Source organism: Macaca nemestrina, chromosome 9, assembly GCF_043159975.1.
Source record: "Macaca nemestrina isolate mMacNem1 chromosome 9, mMacNem.hap1, whole genome shotgun sequence".
Lineage (NCBI taxonomy): Eukaryota > Metazoa > Chordata > Mammalia > Primates > Cercopithecidae > Macaca > Macaca nemestrina.
Genome location: NC_092133.1, coordinates 392,882 through 408,696, shown reverse-complemented (window position 1 = coordinate 408,696; position 15,815 = coordinate 392,882). Strand labels below are relative to the sequence as shown.

Here is a 15,815-nt window from a genome sequence, read left to right as displayed (position 1 = left end):
CCTCGGCTGGTGGGCGGAGCTGTCTGGTCCCAGATGTGCAGATGGGAGGCAGTGCTTGTGGAGTCCACACAGGGAGCTCTGCACAGGCCCAAGCCACTGACACTGTGCCAGCTCCCGGCACACACAACAAAATCCCAGCGTCCACCCGAGAGGCCCACCCTGGTTCTCAGACCCTGGGGTGCTCGGCCGCAGCTCCATTCACTTGGCCGGCTCTGCATTCCTTCTTCACTCCGGTACCCGTGACATCTCCTTTTCTTGCCCAAGCGTGGCTACCGACAGAGATGCTCTGGTAAGATTTCTACACGTTCCCTACGCGTTTGAGCCAGGTGAGGTTCCACTGCAGCTCCAGCTGCCCCAGGGTCTCACCAGGAGACACGTAACACATACGAGATCGAAGCCGTCACAGACACACCCAAGTGGGCAGCAGAACACTGCGTGGGGTCAGAGTGCAGGGTGAGCGCCACCCCGACTCTCCCAGCAGTGGCTGGTCGTCAGCTTCTGTCACTGAGAGTTCTGCCACAAGGCCATCAAGACAAACACATGGCTGTGTGCGGTGGCTGCTGCCTGAAATCCCAGCATTTCGGGAGGCTGAGTCAGGTGAGTCGCTCAAGGCCAGGAGTCAAGACAGCCTGGGCGACACAGTGAGACTCTGTCTCTACAACAAATACAAAAACTAACTGGGCATGGTAGCATATGCCTGTAGTCTCAGCTACTCGGGAGGCTGAGGTGGAAGGATCACTTGAGCCGCTCCAGCCTGGGCGACAGAGGGAGACCCTGTCTCAACAAAAAAACAAAACAAAACAAAAAACACACATAGGCAAGGCAACTGGCTATAGATTAAAAAACAAACATAAGCAAACTTTACATGCTTCACAAACATTTCAATTCATCTACACAAGGGTTCCTAATCTGGTATCCATGAATAATCAATAACAGACAAGCCCTTGAAAGTTATGGGCAAAATAATTTGTGAATTTTCTGAGGAGATGGCCCTTCGACAAATTCTCAAAGGCTCTATGACCCAAAAAAGGTAAGCAACCACTCTGTGACAGCTTCAGGAAGACAAGGACGAGTTCAGCAAAACATCGAGTACAGAAGACTTGGCACACACTCCCACAATATGCTAATTCTTTAGTGACTATTAGCGTGGGACTCGACACCGAGATTCTAATCCTGTGTGACAGAAGGGCGTATCCGTAGATGAACATCAAGTACTGGTCACAGGCAGGGTATCTCTGAAAATGGAAGGAGAGTGACAAGCAGGCATGGTGCCCAAGTTGCTCACATACATGCTTTTGACTCAGGAGGCACTCATGGTAACTACAGTTCAAGCACAAGGCAGGGCACGCGCCACGGAGCCCCACGCAGTCCGGACACTGACATGGCCACTTCCAGGCTGTAGGAACCTGAAAAAGGATGTGTCCTCTCCAAGCTTCTTCTGAAAAGGGGAAGCCCTAGGTCCTGCCTAGACCTGTGGTGGAGAGAAGTGAAATCATCCTGAAAAAGCACAAAAGGGCCCATACGTGGTAAGTTCTTACAGTGTTGTTACCAGGAAAGCAGAAACAAACACGCGGCCACTGTTACTACCTGGAGGTATTAACTCAGTTACCTGAGAAATGGTTAAGTTTGCAAAAGGAAAATTGGGTCCCAATCATTGACAATATCTTAAACTACCAGTTGCTTTTCTAAGTCACGGGAGCCCTGGATGAGACCTGCAAACTACCTGCGAAGCAGAAGGACAGCCCAAAACTTTCCGGCCAGCGGCCTCTTCAAATCCAAGGGGAGCCTGTTTCACCCACATTCTACTGGGCTCCCCGAGGACTGCAGGTTGCCCTGTAGCTGCTGGACTGGGACACACTTTGGTCATGCTAGGTGGCAAGAAAACCATCTGCCACCAAAACAAAGCAGTCCCCCACCAGACACAAGTCGGGAGAGAAAGCTACCTCTGAGGAAAACCATCTGAGTATTTACTGAAAAACTACCTCCCGGGCGCGGTGGCTCCCGCCTGTCATCCCAGCACTTTGGGAGGCCAAGGTGGGCAGATCACGAGGTCAGGAGATTGAGACCATCCTGGCTAACACAGTGAAATCCCGTCTCTACTAAAAATACAAAAAAAAAAAATAGCCGGGCGTGGTGGCGGGCGCCTGTTGTCCCAGTTACCGGGGAGGCTGAGGCAGGAGAATGGCGTGAACCCGGGAGGCAGAGTTTGCAGCGAGCCGAGATCACGCCACTGCACTCCAGCCTGGGTAACAGAGCAAGACTCTGTCTCAAAGAAAATAATAATAATAATAAAAAAATTAAAACTACCTTCAGGAAACTTCCCATCTCTTCTAGAAATAGAAGCACAGATGCCCGCACGTCATGAGTGTTCACCCTGTGAGGAGCCTGCTGCTCTCCCTGAATGTGCGGACCCGTCCTCCAAAAGGGCAGCCTGCGCCCGCACAGAGTTCCCCCGCTTCGGGAGACCTCTGGAAAAGTCTTGGGGCAACTCTGGGGTGTCACGGTCACGGAGGTTGCTCTCGGTACTTAGAGGGCCAGGGCCAGGGACGTTAATCATCCAGACAGCTGTCCCACCAGAACGTGTCCCTCTCGAGCTCTGAGGAACTGTTTAGCTTCGGCCGCTTACTTGGTCTTCTTGATGCTCCTGAATTCTTTCTTTTTTTTTTTTTTTTTTTTTTTTTTTTTGAGACGGAGTCTCGCTCTGTCGCCCAGGCTGGAGTGCAGTGGCCGGATCTCAGCTCACTGCAAGCTCCGCCTCCCGGGTTCACACCATTCTCCTGCCTCAGCCTCCCGAGTAGCTGGGACTACAGGCGCCCGCCACCGCGCCCGGCTAGTTTTTTGTATTTTTTAGTAGAGGCGGGGTTTCACCGTGTTAGCCAGGCTGGTCTCAAACTCCTGACCTGGTGATCCGCCCGTCTCGGCCTCCCAAAGTGCTGGGATTACAGGCTTGAGCCACCGCGCCCGGCCGATGCTCCTGAATTCTTACTATTAATCACACAAACGGGCAGGCCCAGCGTCTGTGACTGGGCGGGACTGAAGTCCTTTTCACAGAGGCTGTGAGCTACGCAGGGACATGAGGGCAGCAAGCCATCCAGGTGCCAAGGCAAGGGACCGAGGGCACGAGCTATTCCAGTATAATAAAATACATTAAACAACAAGTTATACTAGATGTAAATCATAAACATGATTACATATAAATATCATTAATCATTAGTTCACAGCAACTACTCTTCATTCCAATATTATAATAATCCTCGCTCTACAATCATAACCTAGGAAAAACCAGGCCATACAGAGACGGAGCTGAAGGTACACGCTGAGAAGTGACCAGAAGACAGTGTGAGCCTCTGTTATGCCTGGGCAGGGCCACTAGAGGGCTCTTTGCTCCACTGGTAACGCCAGCATCTGGGAAGATGCCTATTTCCAAGCGGACTGGGGTCTAGCGGTAGCGTCGGTGCTAAGGAAAAACACCCACTACTTAGCAGACCAGGAAAAGGAATCTCCCTGTCCCCGGGGGAGTTCAGAGAAGACTCTACTCCTCCACCTCTTTGTGGAGGGTCTGACATCAGTCAGGCCTGCCCGCAGTTATCCAGAGGCCTAACGGTCTCCTTGTGATGCTGTGCTTCAGTGGTCATGCTCCTAGTCCGTTTTCATGTCCCATCCTGTGCACCTGGCTCTGCCTTTTATATTACCAAAATAGTGAAAAATTATTTTATAGTACCAAAATTAGTGAAAGTACTAAAAGTCTCTGATATTCAGAAAGAATGGCATAAGCTGTCTCCCTCTGTGCCTCGGCTGCCAGGCAGGGAAGGGCCCCTGTCCAGTGGACACGTGACCCACGTGACCTTACTATCATTGGAGATGGCTCACACTCCTTACCCTGCCCCTTTGACTTGTATCCAATAAACATCAGCACAGTCTGGCGTTCAGGGCCACTACTGGTCTCCACGTCTTGGTGGCAGGGGTCCCCTGGGCCCAGCTGTCTTTTCTTTGATCTCTTTGTCTTCTGTCTTTATTTCTACAACCTCTCATCTCCGCACACAGGGAGAAAAACCCACTGACCCTGTGGGGCTGGACCCTACAAGGACGCGAGCTGAGGAAGCCAGGCACGCATGCCACAATCCACCACAGACAAGCAGGGCACACACTCCCCGTGAGTAAGTGATTAAAACACAGAGGGGCGTGAACAAGAGCCTCTGCTGAGAGCTCAAAGCTAACTGTACAAATTGGTGTGAAAAATTATTATTATTTTTTTTTTTTTGAGGCGGAGTCTCGCTCTGTCGCCCAGGCTGGAGTGCAGTGGCGCGATCTCGGCTCACTGCAAGCTCCGCCTCCCGGGTTCCCGCCATTCTCCTGCCTCAGCCTCCCGAGTAGCTGGGACTACAGGCGCCGCCACCACGCCTGGCTAATTTTTTTTTGTATTTTTAGTGGAGACGGGGTTTCATTGTGTTAGCCAGGATGGTCTCGATCTCCTGACCTCGTGATCCGCCCGCCTCGGCCTCCCAAAGTGCTGGGATTACAGGCTTGAGCCACCGCGCCCGGCCGAAAAATTATTTTACAACTTGTGGAAAATGCCAAGAGCCCAAAGGCTTTCACAGAGACAGAAAATACAGTCAGGCATCACTCAGCGTTCTGACAAATGCCTGGCCAACATGGTGAAAACCAGTCTCTAACAAAAATACAAAAATTAGCCAGGCCTGCTGGCGCACACTTGTAATCCCAACTACTTGGGAAGCTGAGGTAGGAGAATCGCTTGAACCCAGGAGGCAGAGGTTGCAGTGAGCCCAGATCGTGCCACTGCCCTCCAGCCTGGGCGACAGAGACTCTATCTCCAAAAGAAAAAAGTGAAACGTATGGTTACATGATTTCCTTCTGAGCGATCATCAGTCACTGGCAGACCTAGATGGTGTAAGGCCTACGATAAACCTAAGCCACCTAGTGGAGCCTCCTGCTTGTGGGCCACAAACCTGCCCAGCAGGTGGCTGTGCTGAACACTACGCAACTCTAACACAGAGGTATTCGTGTACCTAAACACGGAAAAAGTACAGGGGCAGGCATGGTGGCTCACGCCTGCAGTCCTAGCTCTTTGGAAGGTTGAGGGAGGAGGACCACTTGAGCCCAAGAGTTTTGAGGCCGCAGCGACCTATGAGCTATGATCGCACCACTGCACTCCAGCCTGGATGACAGAAGGAGAAAGCTACAGCCTCTATCCGCCACCGGGAACATTCTCTGCAGTAGATCTGAAGCCTCCACTGCTTCCCCCGTGTTGTCAATCACCATTTTAATTAGATGACTCTTTAGTCTGACGTCTGTCTCTCCTACTAGGCTGCCGCGCTCTCCTGTGACGCCTTCACCCACACACCCTGGGCACCTAGCACAGGTCGTGGGTTTCACGGGAGCTGCGGGGACCGGAGACGTCGACAGGACCCCGACAAACCAGGAAAGGGCCTTTGAACTAAAGTAACGGGAATTCACCCAAGCGCCTTAAGTTAAAAACGGCTGCAACAAAACCGGAGCCACTTTGGCTCCGGTTTGCGACTGGTTTAGAGGGAACAAGATCCAGGGACTGCCGCGGTCCAACAGGCGGGAGACGAGAGCCGGGGCAAGGCGGACGGGAGAGAGCGTGCGAGAGGGGGACCTGCGACCCGGCTTCCCAGGGCTGGGAGGGGACACCCGGGACCACCCGGAGGCCCGCTCCGCCCCGCCCCGGCTGAGTGTCGGGCCGCGGGGCAAGACGCTGGCCTGGCCGGTGCAGGCCCCAGGGGCTTCGGCCCAGAGTTCGGGGACCGCTGCGCAGCCAGAGGGAGCGCGCGGGAAGAGCCGCGTCCCACCAGTTCCGTCGCCTAGCGGTCCCCCGGGCCCGGCAGTCCCCCAAACCCCTCTCTGCGCCCGCGCTCTGCCGGGACTCACCGCAGTACCGGAGCCACAGCTCCCGCGCAGCCCCCCACGGCGGCGGAAGTGCGCACGACGTCACGTCCGGCTCGGCTGGCGGACGGTGGCCGACAGGCTGCGCCCGCCCGCGCCCGGGGTGATGCAGCTGCCCCCCGCGCTGTGCGCCCGCCTTGCCGCGGGGCCCGGGGTGGCGGAGCCACTGCCTGTAGAGCGGGACCCCGCTGCTGGGGCCGCGCCCTTTCGCTTCGTTGCGCGCCCGGTGCGCTTCCCGCGAGAGCACGAGTTCTTCGAGGTGCGTGAACAAAATTGGGAAAAGGCAGTTGTGGGATCCAGCTGGGCCTACGGCTGCGGGGCGGGGCCGGAGCCGGGAGTGGGCGGGGCCTGAGGCTGCAGGGCGGTGCTGGAGCCTGGAGTGGGCGGGGCCTACGGCTGCGGAGCGGGGCCGGAGCCTGGGACAGGCGTTACCTGAGGCGGTGGGGAGGGGCCGGAACGGATGTGGGCGGGGCCTGAGGCTGCAGGGCGGAGCCAAAGCCTGGAGTAGGCGGAGCCAATGGTTGTGGGGCGGGGCCGAGCCGGGAGGGTGGAGCCTACAGCTGTGGGGCGGGGCCGGATCCCGGGATGGGTGGGGCCACGGGTGTGGGCGAGGCCTGCGGCGAGGCACCTGGCCCCGCCGACGGCGCACTTCTCCTGCAGGATGGGGACGTGCAGCGCCACCTCTACCTCCAGGACGTGCTCATGCAGGTGGCCGACGCGCCTGAGAAGCCCAGGTAAGCGGCTGGGCAGCGCCCTGCCAGTGCTATTTCTGCGCCGCCTCCCTGCCTCGTGCCTAGTCCCTGGGGCTGCGCTGCTGCCTTTCCATGTGCGGCTGCCCCACCAAGGCGCTGTGCCTGTCCAGATTTGGCATGGCTGACTCCACCACCACCTAGTCTGTTTGTGAAACTTAATTCATAAAAAGAGGGCTTGGGATCGCAAAAGATGCATGGGGGCTTTATTGGAGGTCTCAAAGGGAAACTGTGCAGAAAGTCCAGCTTGGTTCCTCGCACTGGAGGAAGGGCCCCTGAAGCAGGTCTCCTTGGCAGGGTGCCCGCGTTTGCCTGCCAGGTGGCCGGCTGCTGCCAGGTGTTCGATGCCCTGGACGACTACGAGCACCACTACCACACGCTGCATGGAAATGTTTGCTCCTTTTGCAAGCGGGCCTTCCGTTCCGGACATCTGCTGGACGCCCACATTCTGGAGTGGCACGATTCGCTCTTCCAGATCCTGTCTGAGAGGCAGGACATGGTGGGTGAGGTCTACATAGCCGCCGAGGCCATCCCCAGTGGTGATGGGCTCAGAGTGCTGCCCCCAGCTCTCAGGTGCACAGGGGCAAGGCCAGGGATACCTTTCCGCCCTTGGCAGCCCTGCTAGAGGGGCGTGGTGGTGGGGGAGGGCCAGGGGTCAGAGGGAGGTGATGCCGTCTCTGTTTCAGTATCAGTGCTTGGTAGAAGGCTGCACAGAGAAGTTCAAGACCAGCAGAGACCGGAAGGACCACTTGGTGAGGATACACCTGTACCCCGTGGACTTCCGGTTTGATAAGCCAAAGAAAAACAGAAGGTAGGGAGCCACCAGGCTCTGCACGTGTCTGTTTTTGATTTTAGGAAGAGGCTTCCAACCAGCCAGAACACATAGACTGTCAGACTTATCCTAATGGGGTGTCCACCTACGGGTACTTGAAGCCCTGGCAGCACAGCTACAGGTGGTTGTGCCGGCGGCCACCCTGCCGAAGGGAGGCTGGAGGGGAGCCCCTGGCTGCCCAGCTCTGTGCCGGTGGAGGCAGCAGAGGGGGTGTGGGAATGAGCAGGCACAGCACCTCTGCACTCACACCCCCTGGGGCTGTGCCTCTACCTCCTGCAGCAGTTGGCTGTGCTCACACATCATGCTGCCCTGGCTTTCTCTTTGTCCTGGTTGTGCGCATATGAACTTGATGCCAAAGCCATTTATTAACATGTTCTTGCCTAGAGCGCACTCTGGGAAATACTTCCAAGAACAATCTTTTTTTTTTTTTTTTGAGACAGGGTCTCGCTGTGACACCCAGGCTGGAGTGCAGTGGTGTGATCTAGGTTCACTGCAACCTCCACTTCTCAGGCTCAAGCGATTCTCCCACTTCAGCCTCCTAAAGTGCTAGGACCTGCCAACACGCATCACCACACTTGGCAAAATGTTCTATTTTTTGTAGAGACAGGGTCTTGCTATGTTGCCCACTCTGGTGGTGAACTCCTGGGCTCAAGCAATCCACCTGCCTCAGCCTCACAAAGTGCTGAGATTACAGGTATGAGCTACCACATCCAGCTGGAACAATTTTTAAATTGTGTTACATTTCTTCTTTTTTTTAACTGATTATCTTAGGTGAACCTTCATAATCATCTGAAATTGTATTGGTCGAAGTCGTTCAGACGACGTTTTCTCAAGTAGTAATTTGCTGTTTAAAAGAAAAGAATTGGGAGAACTCACTGCAATATGGGAGGCTTTTACAAAGACTTGTGTAGAAAGTGATTGTCTCCCTTCCAAGGGATCATTTGAAGGAGAAAAACCCTGCAATGCTGGACTGAGACATTCGTATTATGGAAGAGACTAGTTTATAGTCTCTGGTTAACTTGAGCAAATTTCTCACACTCGTAAAAAGACCTGTGGCACCGTTGGCACCAAAAATACTATTCTCAAAACAAGTATGAGGCCGGGCGCGGTGGCTCAAGCCTGTAATCCCAGCACTTTGGGAGGCCGAGACGGGCGGATCATGAGGTCAGGAGATCGAGACCATCCTGGCTAACACGGTGAAACCCCGTCTCTGCTAAAAAATACAAAAAACTAGCCGGGCGCGGTGGCGGGCGCCTGTAGTCCCAGCTACTCGGGAGGCTGAGGCAGGAGAATGGCGGGAACCCGGGAGGCGGAGCTTGCAGTGAGCTGAGATCCGGCCACTGCACTCCAGCCTGGGCGGCAGAGCCACACTCTGTCTCAAAAAATAAATAAATAAATAAATAAATAAAACTAGCCAGGCGAGGTGGCGGGCGCCTGTAGTCCCAGCTACTCGGGAGGCTGAGGCAGGAGAATGGCGTGAACCCGGGAGACGGAGCTTGCAGTGAGCCGAGATCCGGCCACTGCACTCTAGCCTGGGCGGCAGAGTGAGACTCCGTCTCAAAAAAAAAACAAACAAACAAACAAAAAAAACAAGTATGATTGTTGCAGTTAAGTTTATAAAATGCAGGCTTTATTATATAAACAATGACCTTGCTGTAATCATTTTCCTTTTCCCAGTATCCTGAAAACCACACTATAAAATTAGACTATGCCAAAATAGAAAATATGCTACTTAAAAGGAAATCCAGTTTCTTTCTTGCACATTCATTTCTGGGGAACACGGGGGCTGTAGGAGCCATGCAGGGCTGCTGCTCACTGCTCTGTCCCCGCAGCCCAGCCTCAGCGGAAGTCCCAGGCGACAGTGGAGAGCGGTCAGAAGGGGAGGCCATGGAAATCTGCTCCGAGCCTGTGGCGGCCTCCCCTGCACCGGCCGGTGAGAGGCGGACCTACAGTCATAGGTCAGTGTCCAAGCTGTTTCTGAAACACGTTCTCAATGTGTGTTCGGTGCTGAGGATTCTGGGTTGCACCCTGGGCCGCTGCGCTTCTCATACTGAATTCAGAAAGGTAACGCTGGGAAAGAAAATCGGCTTCCGATTTTGCCGGAGAAGAAAGTCCAGATGTTTCAGGTCCTGTGAATAGCTAAGTTTCTCTCGCATACTCTGTTTTTGAGGCGCTGAAGTGCAGGAATGCCGAGCACCACTCCCTTTTCCTCACTGTCTGAGTGGGATGGAAAGAGTCCCACTTGCAGTTGCTTCAGTTACAACCCAGGCGTCTGCTTTTCTCGCGCTACCTGTGCCGTCTGCCTTCCTAGCGTTACCTGTACTTGTCTTGGGTTAAAGTCGATTTCAAATTAATTTGGGGAAAACAGTGAACAATTGGGGAAAAACATCATCAAAGACTCCGAACAGGTGGAAAGATCAACTTAGCGTTCCCTGCACCCCCTTACAGATGCCTGGACTTTGGCCTGTGGATGAGCCCCGGGGGGCTGGGGCAGTAGGGGTTTCCACTGGACAGACGTGGGGTAGCAGGAAGTCTCAGCCCCAGAGGACTTGGCAGGAGCCGCCGTCTCCTCTGAGTTCTTCCCAGTGGGTGTGCGTCGGTGGCTGGCGGGGATCTCCCCCAGGAAGTAGGTCTCAGACAGGCTGTGGAACGGAGCTGCCCCAGGGCCCAGGAGGGCTGGCTCTGCATCCCGCATGTTCCCAGAGTGAAAGAGAATGAGAAGGAGACACACGACTACTGTTATGACCTGGGTTGTTGGTTGGCAAATGCAGCGTCTAATACAAACTTTCTTCCATCCCAGAATACCCTCTACCATCTGCTTTGGTCAGGGTGCTGCTCGAGGATTTAAAAGCAACAAGAAGAAAACCAAACAGTGCTGATAGATTCAGAAAAGGAGTGGGGGGCAGTCACCACTGGTGGGAGTGGCATCCACCGTGGGCCTTTCTCCGACCTTCTGGTGTGGCCGCCCTGGGGCCAGGCCCTCGCCATCTTCCCTGTCCCTGTTCCTCAACAAATGGCATCAGCAGCCATCATCAGAAGCAGTGAGGGACCCACAGATTTTGGAAACGACCTCGAGACACTATTGGGACTGAGATGTGGACGGCCTGCCTCCCCCTGCAGGGCAAACCCTAAGAATGTATTTTTAAACACATGAAATAAGTATTTTTCACTGATGGTCTTATGTCTTCATTTCTGTGTTGAGTCAGGTGGGGAATGGTCATTGTTACCCATGTGTATTCTGTTTTCCACCCTCAGTTTTCAGGAAGATTTATAAAGTCCTGGCACCCCTCAGACGTGGGTGATGGCGTAGGATACAGCACTCCGCCTCATCCCAGACCACTTGGCTTTGGGAGCCACACCCGGTTGTCCCTGCCACACCACTCCGGAAGTAGACCTGGTGGGGGTAGGCAGTGATGCCCACAGGGAGGGGCACAGTGGCTCTGGGGGTGTGGGGTGCTGGGGGTGTATGGGGTGGTAGAGGGTGCTGCCCCAGAGGGCGCAGGACCCATCACTGGTGCCAGCAGGGACCACAGAACCTGCAGCAGGAAACGCAGGCCGGGAGGTTGGGGCTGGCATTGGATTGCAGAGAACACTGGGAGCAGTGTGTCCAGGAGAAACCGCTCTGTTTTGATAAAATTAGGGCTCTCGGCCCCCCGACCATGTCTTCCTCCAGAGGCCCTGTTCCCACAGCATGTGACTGAGGTGCTCCTGGCCCCCCGCCCCCGGCCTCACCTCACAGCCCCCGGCCTCACCTCACAGCCCCCGGCATCACCCCCGCCCCCCGCATCACCTCTGCCCCCGGCATCACCTCACAGCCCCCGGCATCACCCCCGCCCCCGGCATCACCTCACAGCCCCTGGCATCACCTCACAGCCCCCGGCATCACCTCACAGCACTCCTTTTGGGGCTCTGGGTCTGGCTGGAGGCAGCCGGTGGTCATCTGCAGCTGCTGCCCAGCTCCACAGGGCAATGCTGAGAGCTCTCCAGCAACCTGGAATCAGGGAATCTCAAGGGCCTCAGGTTCAGAGCTGACATCGCTCAGTGCTTTGTGCTCTGGAAACTGAAGGCAGGTTCCCAAGCACTCAAGGGAAGACACTAAAGCCTGAAGCCCAGGCCTGGGTGCACAAGTGAAGAGAGGCTTAACATGCACGTGTGTGGGGTGGAAGATGAGCAATGACTGAGGGTGGCTGTGGCGGGGTCGCCCGGGGCCCGTCAGCCGCTTGAGAAAGCACAACACAAGAAAAATGCAAACATGCACATTTACTGCTCGTTCTGTCTCCCCGAAGAGATCCTGTCCCAGCCCGTCAAGTCCTTCTCCAGCTCCTGCATGAGCTCCCTGCACAAGGCCGGCAGCACAGCGCTGGCGGCAGTGCTCCACGAGGATGTGTTAGCCCTTTCCACAACAGCAGATTCTGCTAAAACTCTTTTGTTCACAGCAGGACTGTTTTATACTCTTTGTGGGCTGTAGGTCCTGGGTTCCAATCCTAGCTTCATCTCCGCCTGGAAGCTGTTTGTTTATTCTGTCTCAGTTTTTCTTCTGACAAGTGGGGAGTGTAGAACTTCGGTATGAAGAATGTTACTGATTTTTTTTTAAAGCCAGCATCGTAATTGTACGTGGGCTGCATCCATTTCTAAGGAGATGCTCATGTTTCTTTTCTTTCTTTTTCTTTTTTTCCTTTTTTTTTTTTTTGAGACAGTCTTGCTCTTCTTGCCCAGGCTGGAGTGCAGTGGCATGACCTTGGCTCACTGCAACCTCCGCCCCCCAGGTTCAAGCGATTCTCCTGCCTCACCCTCCTGAGTAACTGGGATTATAGACGCACACCACCATACCCGGCTACTTTTTGTATTTTTAGTAGATACAGCGTTTCACTATGTTGGCCAGGCTGGTCTTGAACTCCTGACCTCAGGTGATCTGCCTGCCTCGACCTCCCCAAGTGCTGGGATTACAGTTGTGAACCACTGCGCCAGGCAGATGCTCATGTTTCTGCTGCAAGACCTGTGAGAGCTGAAGCCAGCTGGACTTCCTGGGTCGAGTAGGGACTTGGAGAACTTTTCTGTAGCTAGCTAGAGGTTTATAAAATGCACCAATCAGGGCTCTGTAAAAACGCACCAATCAGTGCTCTGTAGCTAGCTAGACGTTTTTAAAATGGGCCAATCAGTACCCTGTAAAATGGACCAATCAGCAGGACATGGGCAGGGACAAATACAGAGAATAAAAGCTGGCCCCCCCTCCCACACACATACATCCCCACCCCTACACTCCTACACCCCTCCCAGCCAGCAGTGGCAACCCGCTGCTGTTCACAGTAAATCTTGCTGCTGCTCACTCTTTGGGTCCATGCCATCTTTAAGAGCCTTAACACTCACCGCTAAGGTCCGTGGCTCCATTCTTGAAGTCAGCGAGACCATGAACCCACTGGAAGGAACCAACTCTGAACACACCTGGACGTGGCTTCCAGGTCACAGCTGTCAAGAGAAGACTCAGACAAGACACAGGATGGAATGCCCACAACCCCCAGACACAGAGATGGAAGGGCCGCACCCCCCACAGGACACAGAGATGGAAAGGCCGCACCCTCCCCTCCCCAAGGACGCAGATGGAGAGGTTGCACCCCCCGGAACACGCACAGGTGGAGAGGCTGCACCTCTCCTCCTGGAACACACACAGGTGGAGGCCTCCCCCCCCAGAACACACACAGGTGGAGAGGCTGCACCCCCCCGAACACACACAGATGGAGAGGCCGCACCCCCCCGAACACACACAGATGGAGAGGCCGCACCCCCCCCGGAACACACACAGGTGGAGAGGCCGCAAACCCTCCCCCCGGAACACACAGGTGGAGGCCTCCCCCCCCCAACACACACAGGTGGAGAGGCCGCACCCCCCGGAACACACACAGGTGGGGAGGCCGCACCCCCCCCGGAACACACACAGGTGGAGAGGCCGCACCCCCCCCGAACACACACAGGCGGAGAGGCCGCACCCCCCGGAACACACACAGGTGGGGAGGCCGCACCCCCCCCGGAACACACACAGGCGGAGAGGCCGCACCCCCCCCCGGAACACACACAGGCGGAGAGGCCGCACCCCCCCCCGGAACACACACAGGCGGGGAGGCCGCACCCCCCTCCCGGAACACACACAGGCGGGGAGGCCGCACCCCCCCCCGGAACACACACAGGCGGGGAGGCCGCACCCCCCCCGGAACACACACAGGCGGGGAGGCCGCACCCCCCCCGGAACACACACAGGCGGGGAGGCCGCACCCCCCCCGGAACACACACAGGCGGAGAGGCCGCACCCCCCCCGGAACACACACAGGCGGAGAGGCCGCACCCCCCCCGGAACACACACAGGCGGAGAGGCCGCACCCCCCCCGAACACACACAGGTGGGGAGGCCGCACCCCCCCCCGGAACACACACAGGCGGAGAGGCCGCACCCCGCCCCCAACACACAGGCGGAGAGGCCGCACCCCCCCCCGGAACACACACAGGCGGAGAGGCCGCACCCCCCCCCGGAACACACACAGGCGGAGAGGCCGCACCCCCCCCGGAACACACACAGGCGGAGAGGCCGCACCCCCCCCCGGAACACACAGGTGGGGAGGCCGCACCCCCCCCGAACACACACAGGTGGAGAGGCCGCACCCCCCCCGAACACACACAGGCGGAGAGGCCGCACCCGCCCCGAACACACACAGGTGGGGAGGCCGCACCCCCCCCCGGAACACACACAGGCGGAGAGGCCGCACCCCCCCCCGAACACACACAGGCGGGGAGGCCGCACCCCCCCCCGGAACACACACAGGCGGAGAGGCCGCACCCCCCCCGGAACACACACAGGCGGAGAGGCCGCACCCCCCCCCGGAACACACACAGGCGGAGAGGCCGCACCCCCCCCGGAACACACACAGGCGGAGAGGCCGCACCCCCCCCGAACACACACAGGCGGAGAGGCCGCACCCCCCCCGAACACACACAGGCGGAGAGGCCGCACCCCCCCCGGAACACACACAGGTGGGGAGGCCGCACCCCCCCCCAACACACAGGCGGAGAGGCCGCACCCCCCCCGGAACACACACAGGCGGAGAGGCCGCACCCCCCCCGGAACACACACAGGCGGAGAGGCCGCACCCCCCCCGGAACACACACAGGCGGAGAGGCCGCACCCCCCCCGAACACACACAGGCGGAGAGGCCGCACCCCCCCCGAACACACACAGGCGGAGAGGCCGCACCCCCCCCGGAACACACACAGGTGGGGAGGCCGCACCCCCCCCCCAACACACAGGCGGAGAGGCCAGGGCCCCGCTGTGCATGGATGACTCCGGGCTGAAGTGCAGCCGTGGGTGCCGGTGCCGGTCTCCGTCCTTCACAGGAAACAGGGAGGCCGGGGCCGCCAAGCCCCGTCCCTTCATCCTCCGGCCCCTGCGCCCGCTCCTCCCACGGCCAGGCTGTGCCCGTGTCCGCTCCACCGCCAGCCGGCCGACACCCCGGGGCGTGCGGAGACAAGACCTCAGGCGACCGGTCGCCGTCCTCCCCTTTCCCCGCGGCCCGGGGCGGCCCGGCCGGCTGCAGCGCCCCCTCCTGGAGGCGTCAGCAAAGTGTCGCCTTCTCCGCTGGGTGTCAGCTCGGACACCAGGAGGGATGCGCTTGGAGGATGTGGGTGGCCCCGTGGGGAGCCGCGCAGAGTCGGCGGTCGCCGTGGTCCTGGCCCAGCTTCCAGGCCTCCCATTGCCAGGGGCAGGCGGCTGGGAGCCTGTGGGAGGAGGTGTGGGAGCAGGCAGGGGTCCGCAGTGATCCTCCCGGCTCCAGCCACCCTGCGCGAATGTAAGGCCTCTGCCGCGGGCCTCAGTTTACCCATCTGTAGATGAGCAGGTGACAGGTGAGCTCCAAGAATTAGCCAGATTTGAAGCCCAGTGCTGGGAACACAGTGGACACATTCCTTGACTCCTACTGTCCCCCTTGCCCCTCTGCCTCTCACGCTCATTCACGTGCACAGTCAGACGATCCACTCGATCTCCTTTCTGTGTGTGGTTCCGTGCTCACACTCACACACGCTCACACAATCCATGTCCCTCCTCTCTGTGGTTCCGTGCTCACACTCACACACGCTCACACAATCCATGCCCCTCCTCTCTGTATGTGTGTCCCTGCTCACACACATGCTCACACTCATACACACAATCCACACCCCTCCTCTCTGTATGTGGTTCCGTGCTCACACACACATATACTCACACTAACACTCTCACACACACTCCACACTCCCTCCTCTCTGTATGTGCATCCCTGCTCACACACGCTC

General features: G+C 57.3%; 2 protein-coding genes across 4 annotated transcripts in view; one reads left to right on the top strand and one right to left on the bottom strand.

Annotated features, from left to right (window-relative positions):
- The window catches only part of LOC105471177 (tubulin gamma complex component 2), a 28,592-nt gene extending 22,553 nt beyond the window's left edge, over nucleotides 1-6,039 (bottom strand). Inside the window, exon 1 of one of the 2 annotated variants that reach the window (XM_011723533.2) lies at nucleotides 5,911-6,039. The gene's annotated coding sequence lies outside the window, so the exon portion shown is untranslated. Of the gene's footprint in view, nucleotides 1-5,277; nucleotides 5,816-5,910 lie in introns of those variants that run through there. The other variant, XM_071068892.1, reaches the window with a different exon arrangement.
- LOC105471164 (zinc finger protein 511) overlaps nucleotides 6,032-15,815 on the top strand; it is a 42,847-nt gene continuing 33,063 nt past the window's right edge. Inside the window, exons 1-6 of one of the 2 annotated variants that reach the window (XM_011723522.3) lie at nucleotides 6,032-6,184; nucleotides 6,586-6,659; nucleotides 6,972-7,173; nucleotides 7,361-7,485; nucleotides 9,339-9,464; nucleotides 10,307-10,679. In XM_011723522.3, coding sequence (XP_011721824.2) covers nucleotides 6,032-6,184; nucleotides 6,586-6,659; nucleotides 6,972-7,173; nucleotides 7,361-7,485; nucleotides 9,339-9,464; nucleotides 10,307-10,385 — 759 coding nt within the window. In that variant the 3' untranslated portion in view covers nucleotides 10,386-10,679. Of the gene's footprint in view, nucleotides 6,185-6,585; nucleotides 6,660-6,971; nucleotides 7,174-7,360; nucleotides 7,486-9,338; nucleotides 9,465-10,306; nucleotides 10,680-15,815 lie in introns of those variants that run through there. The other variant, XM_071068894.1, reaches the window with a different exon arrangement.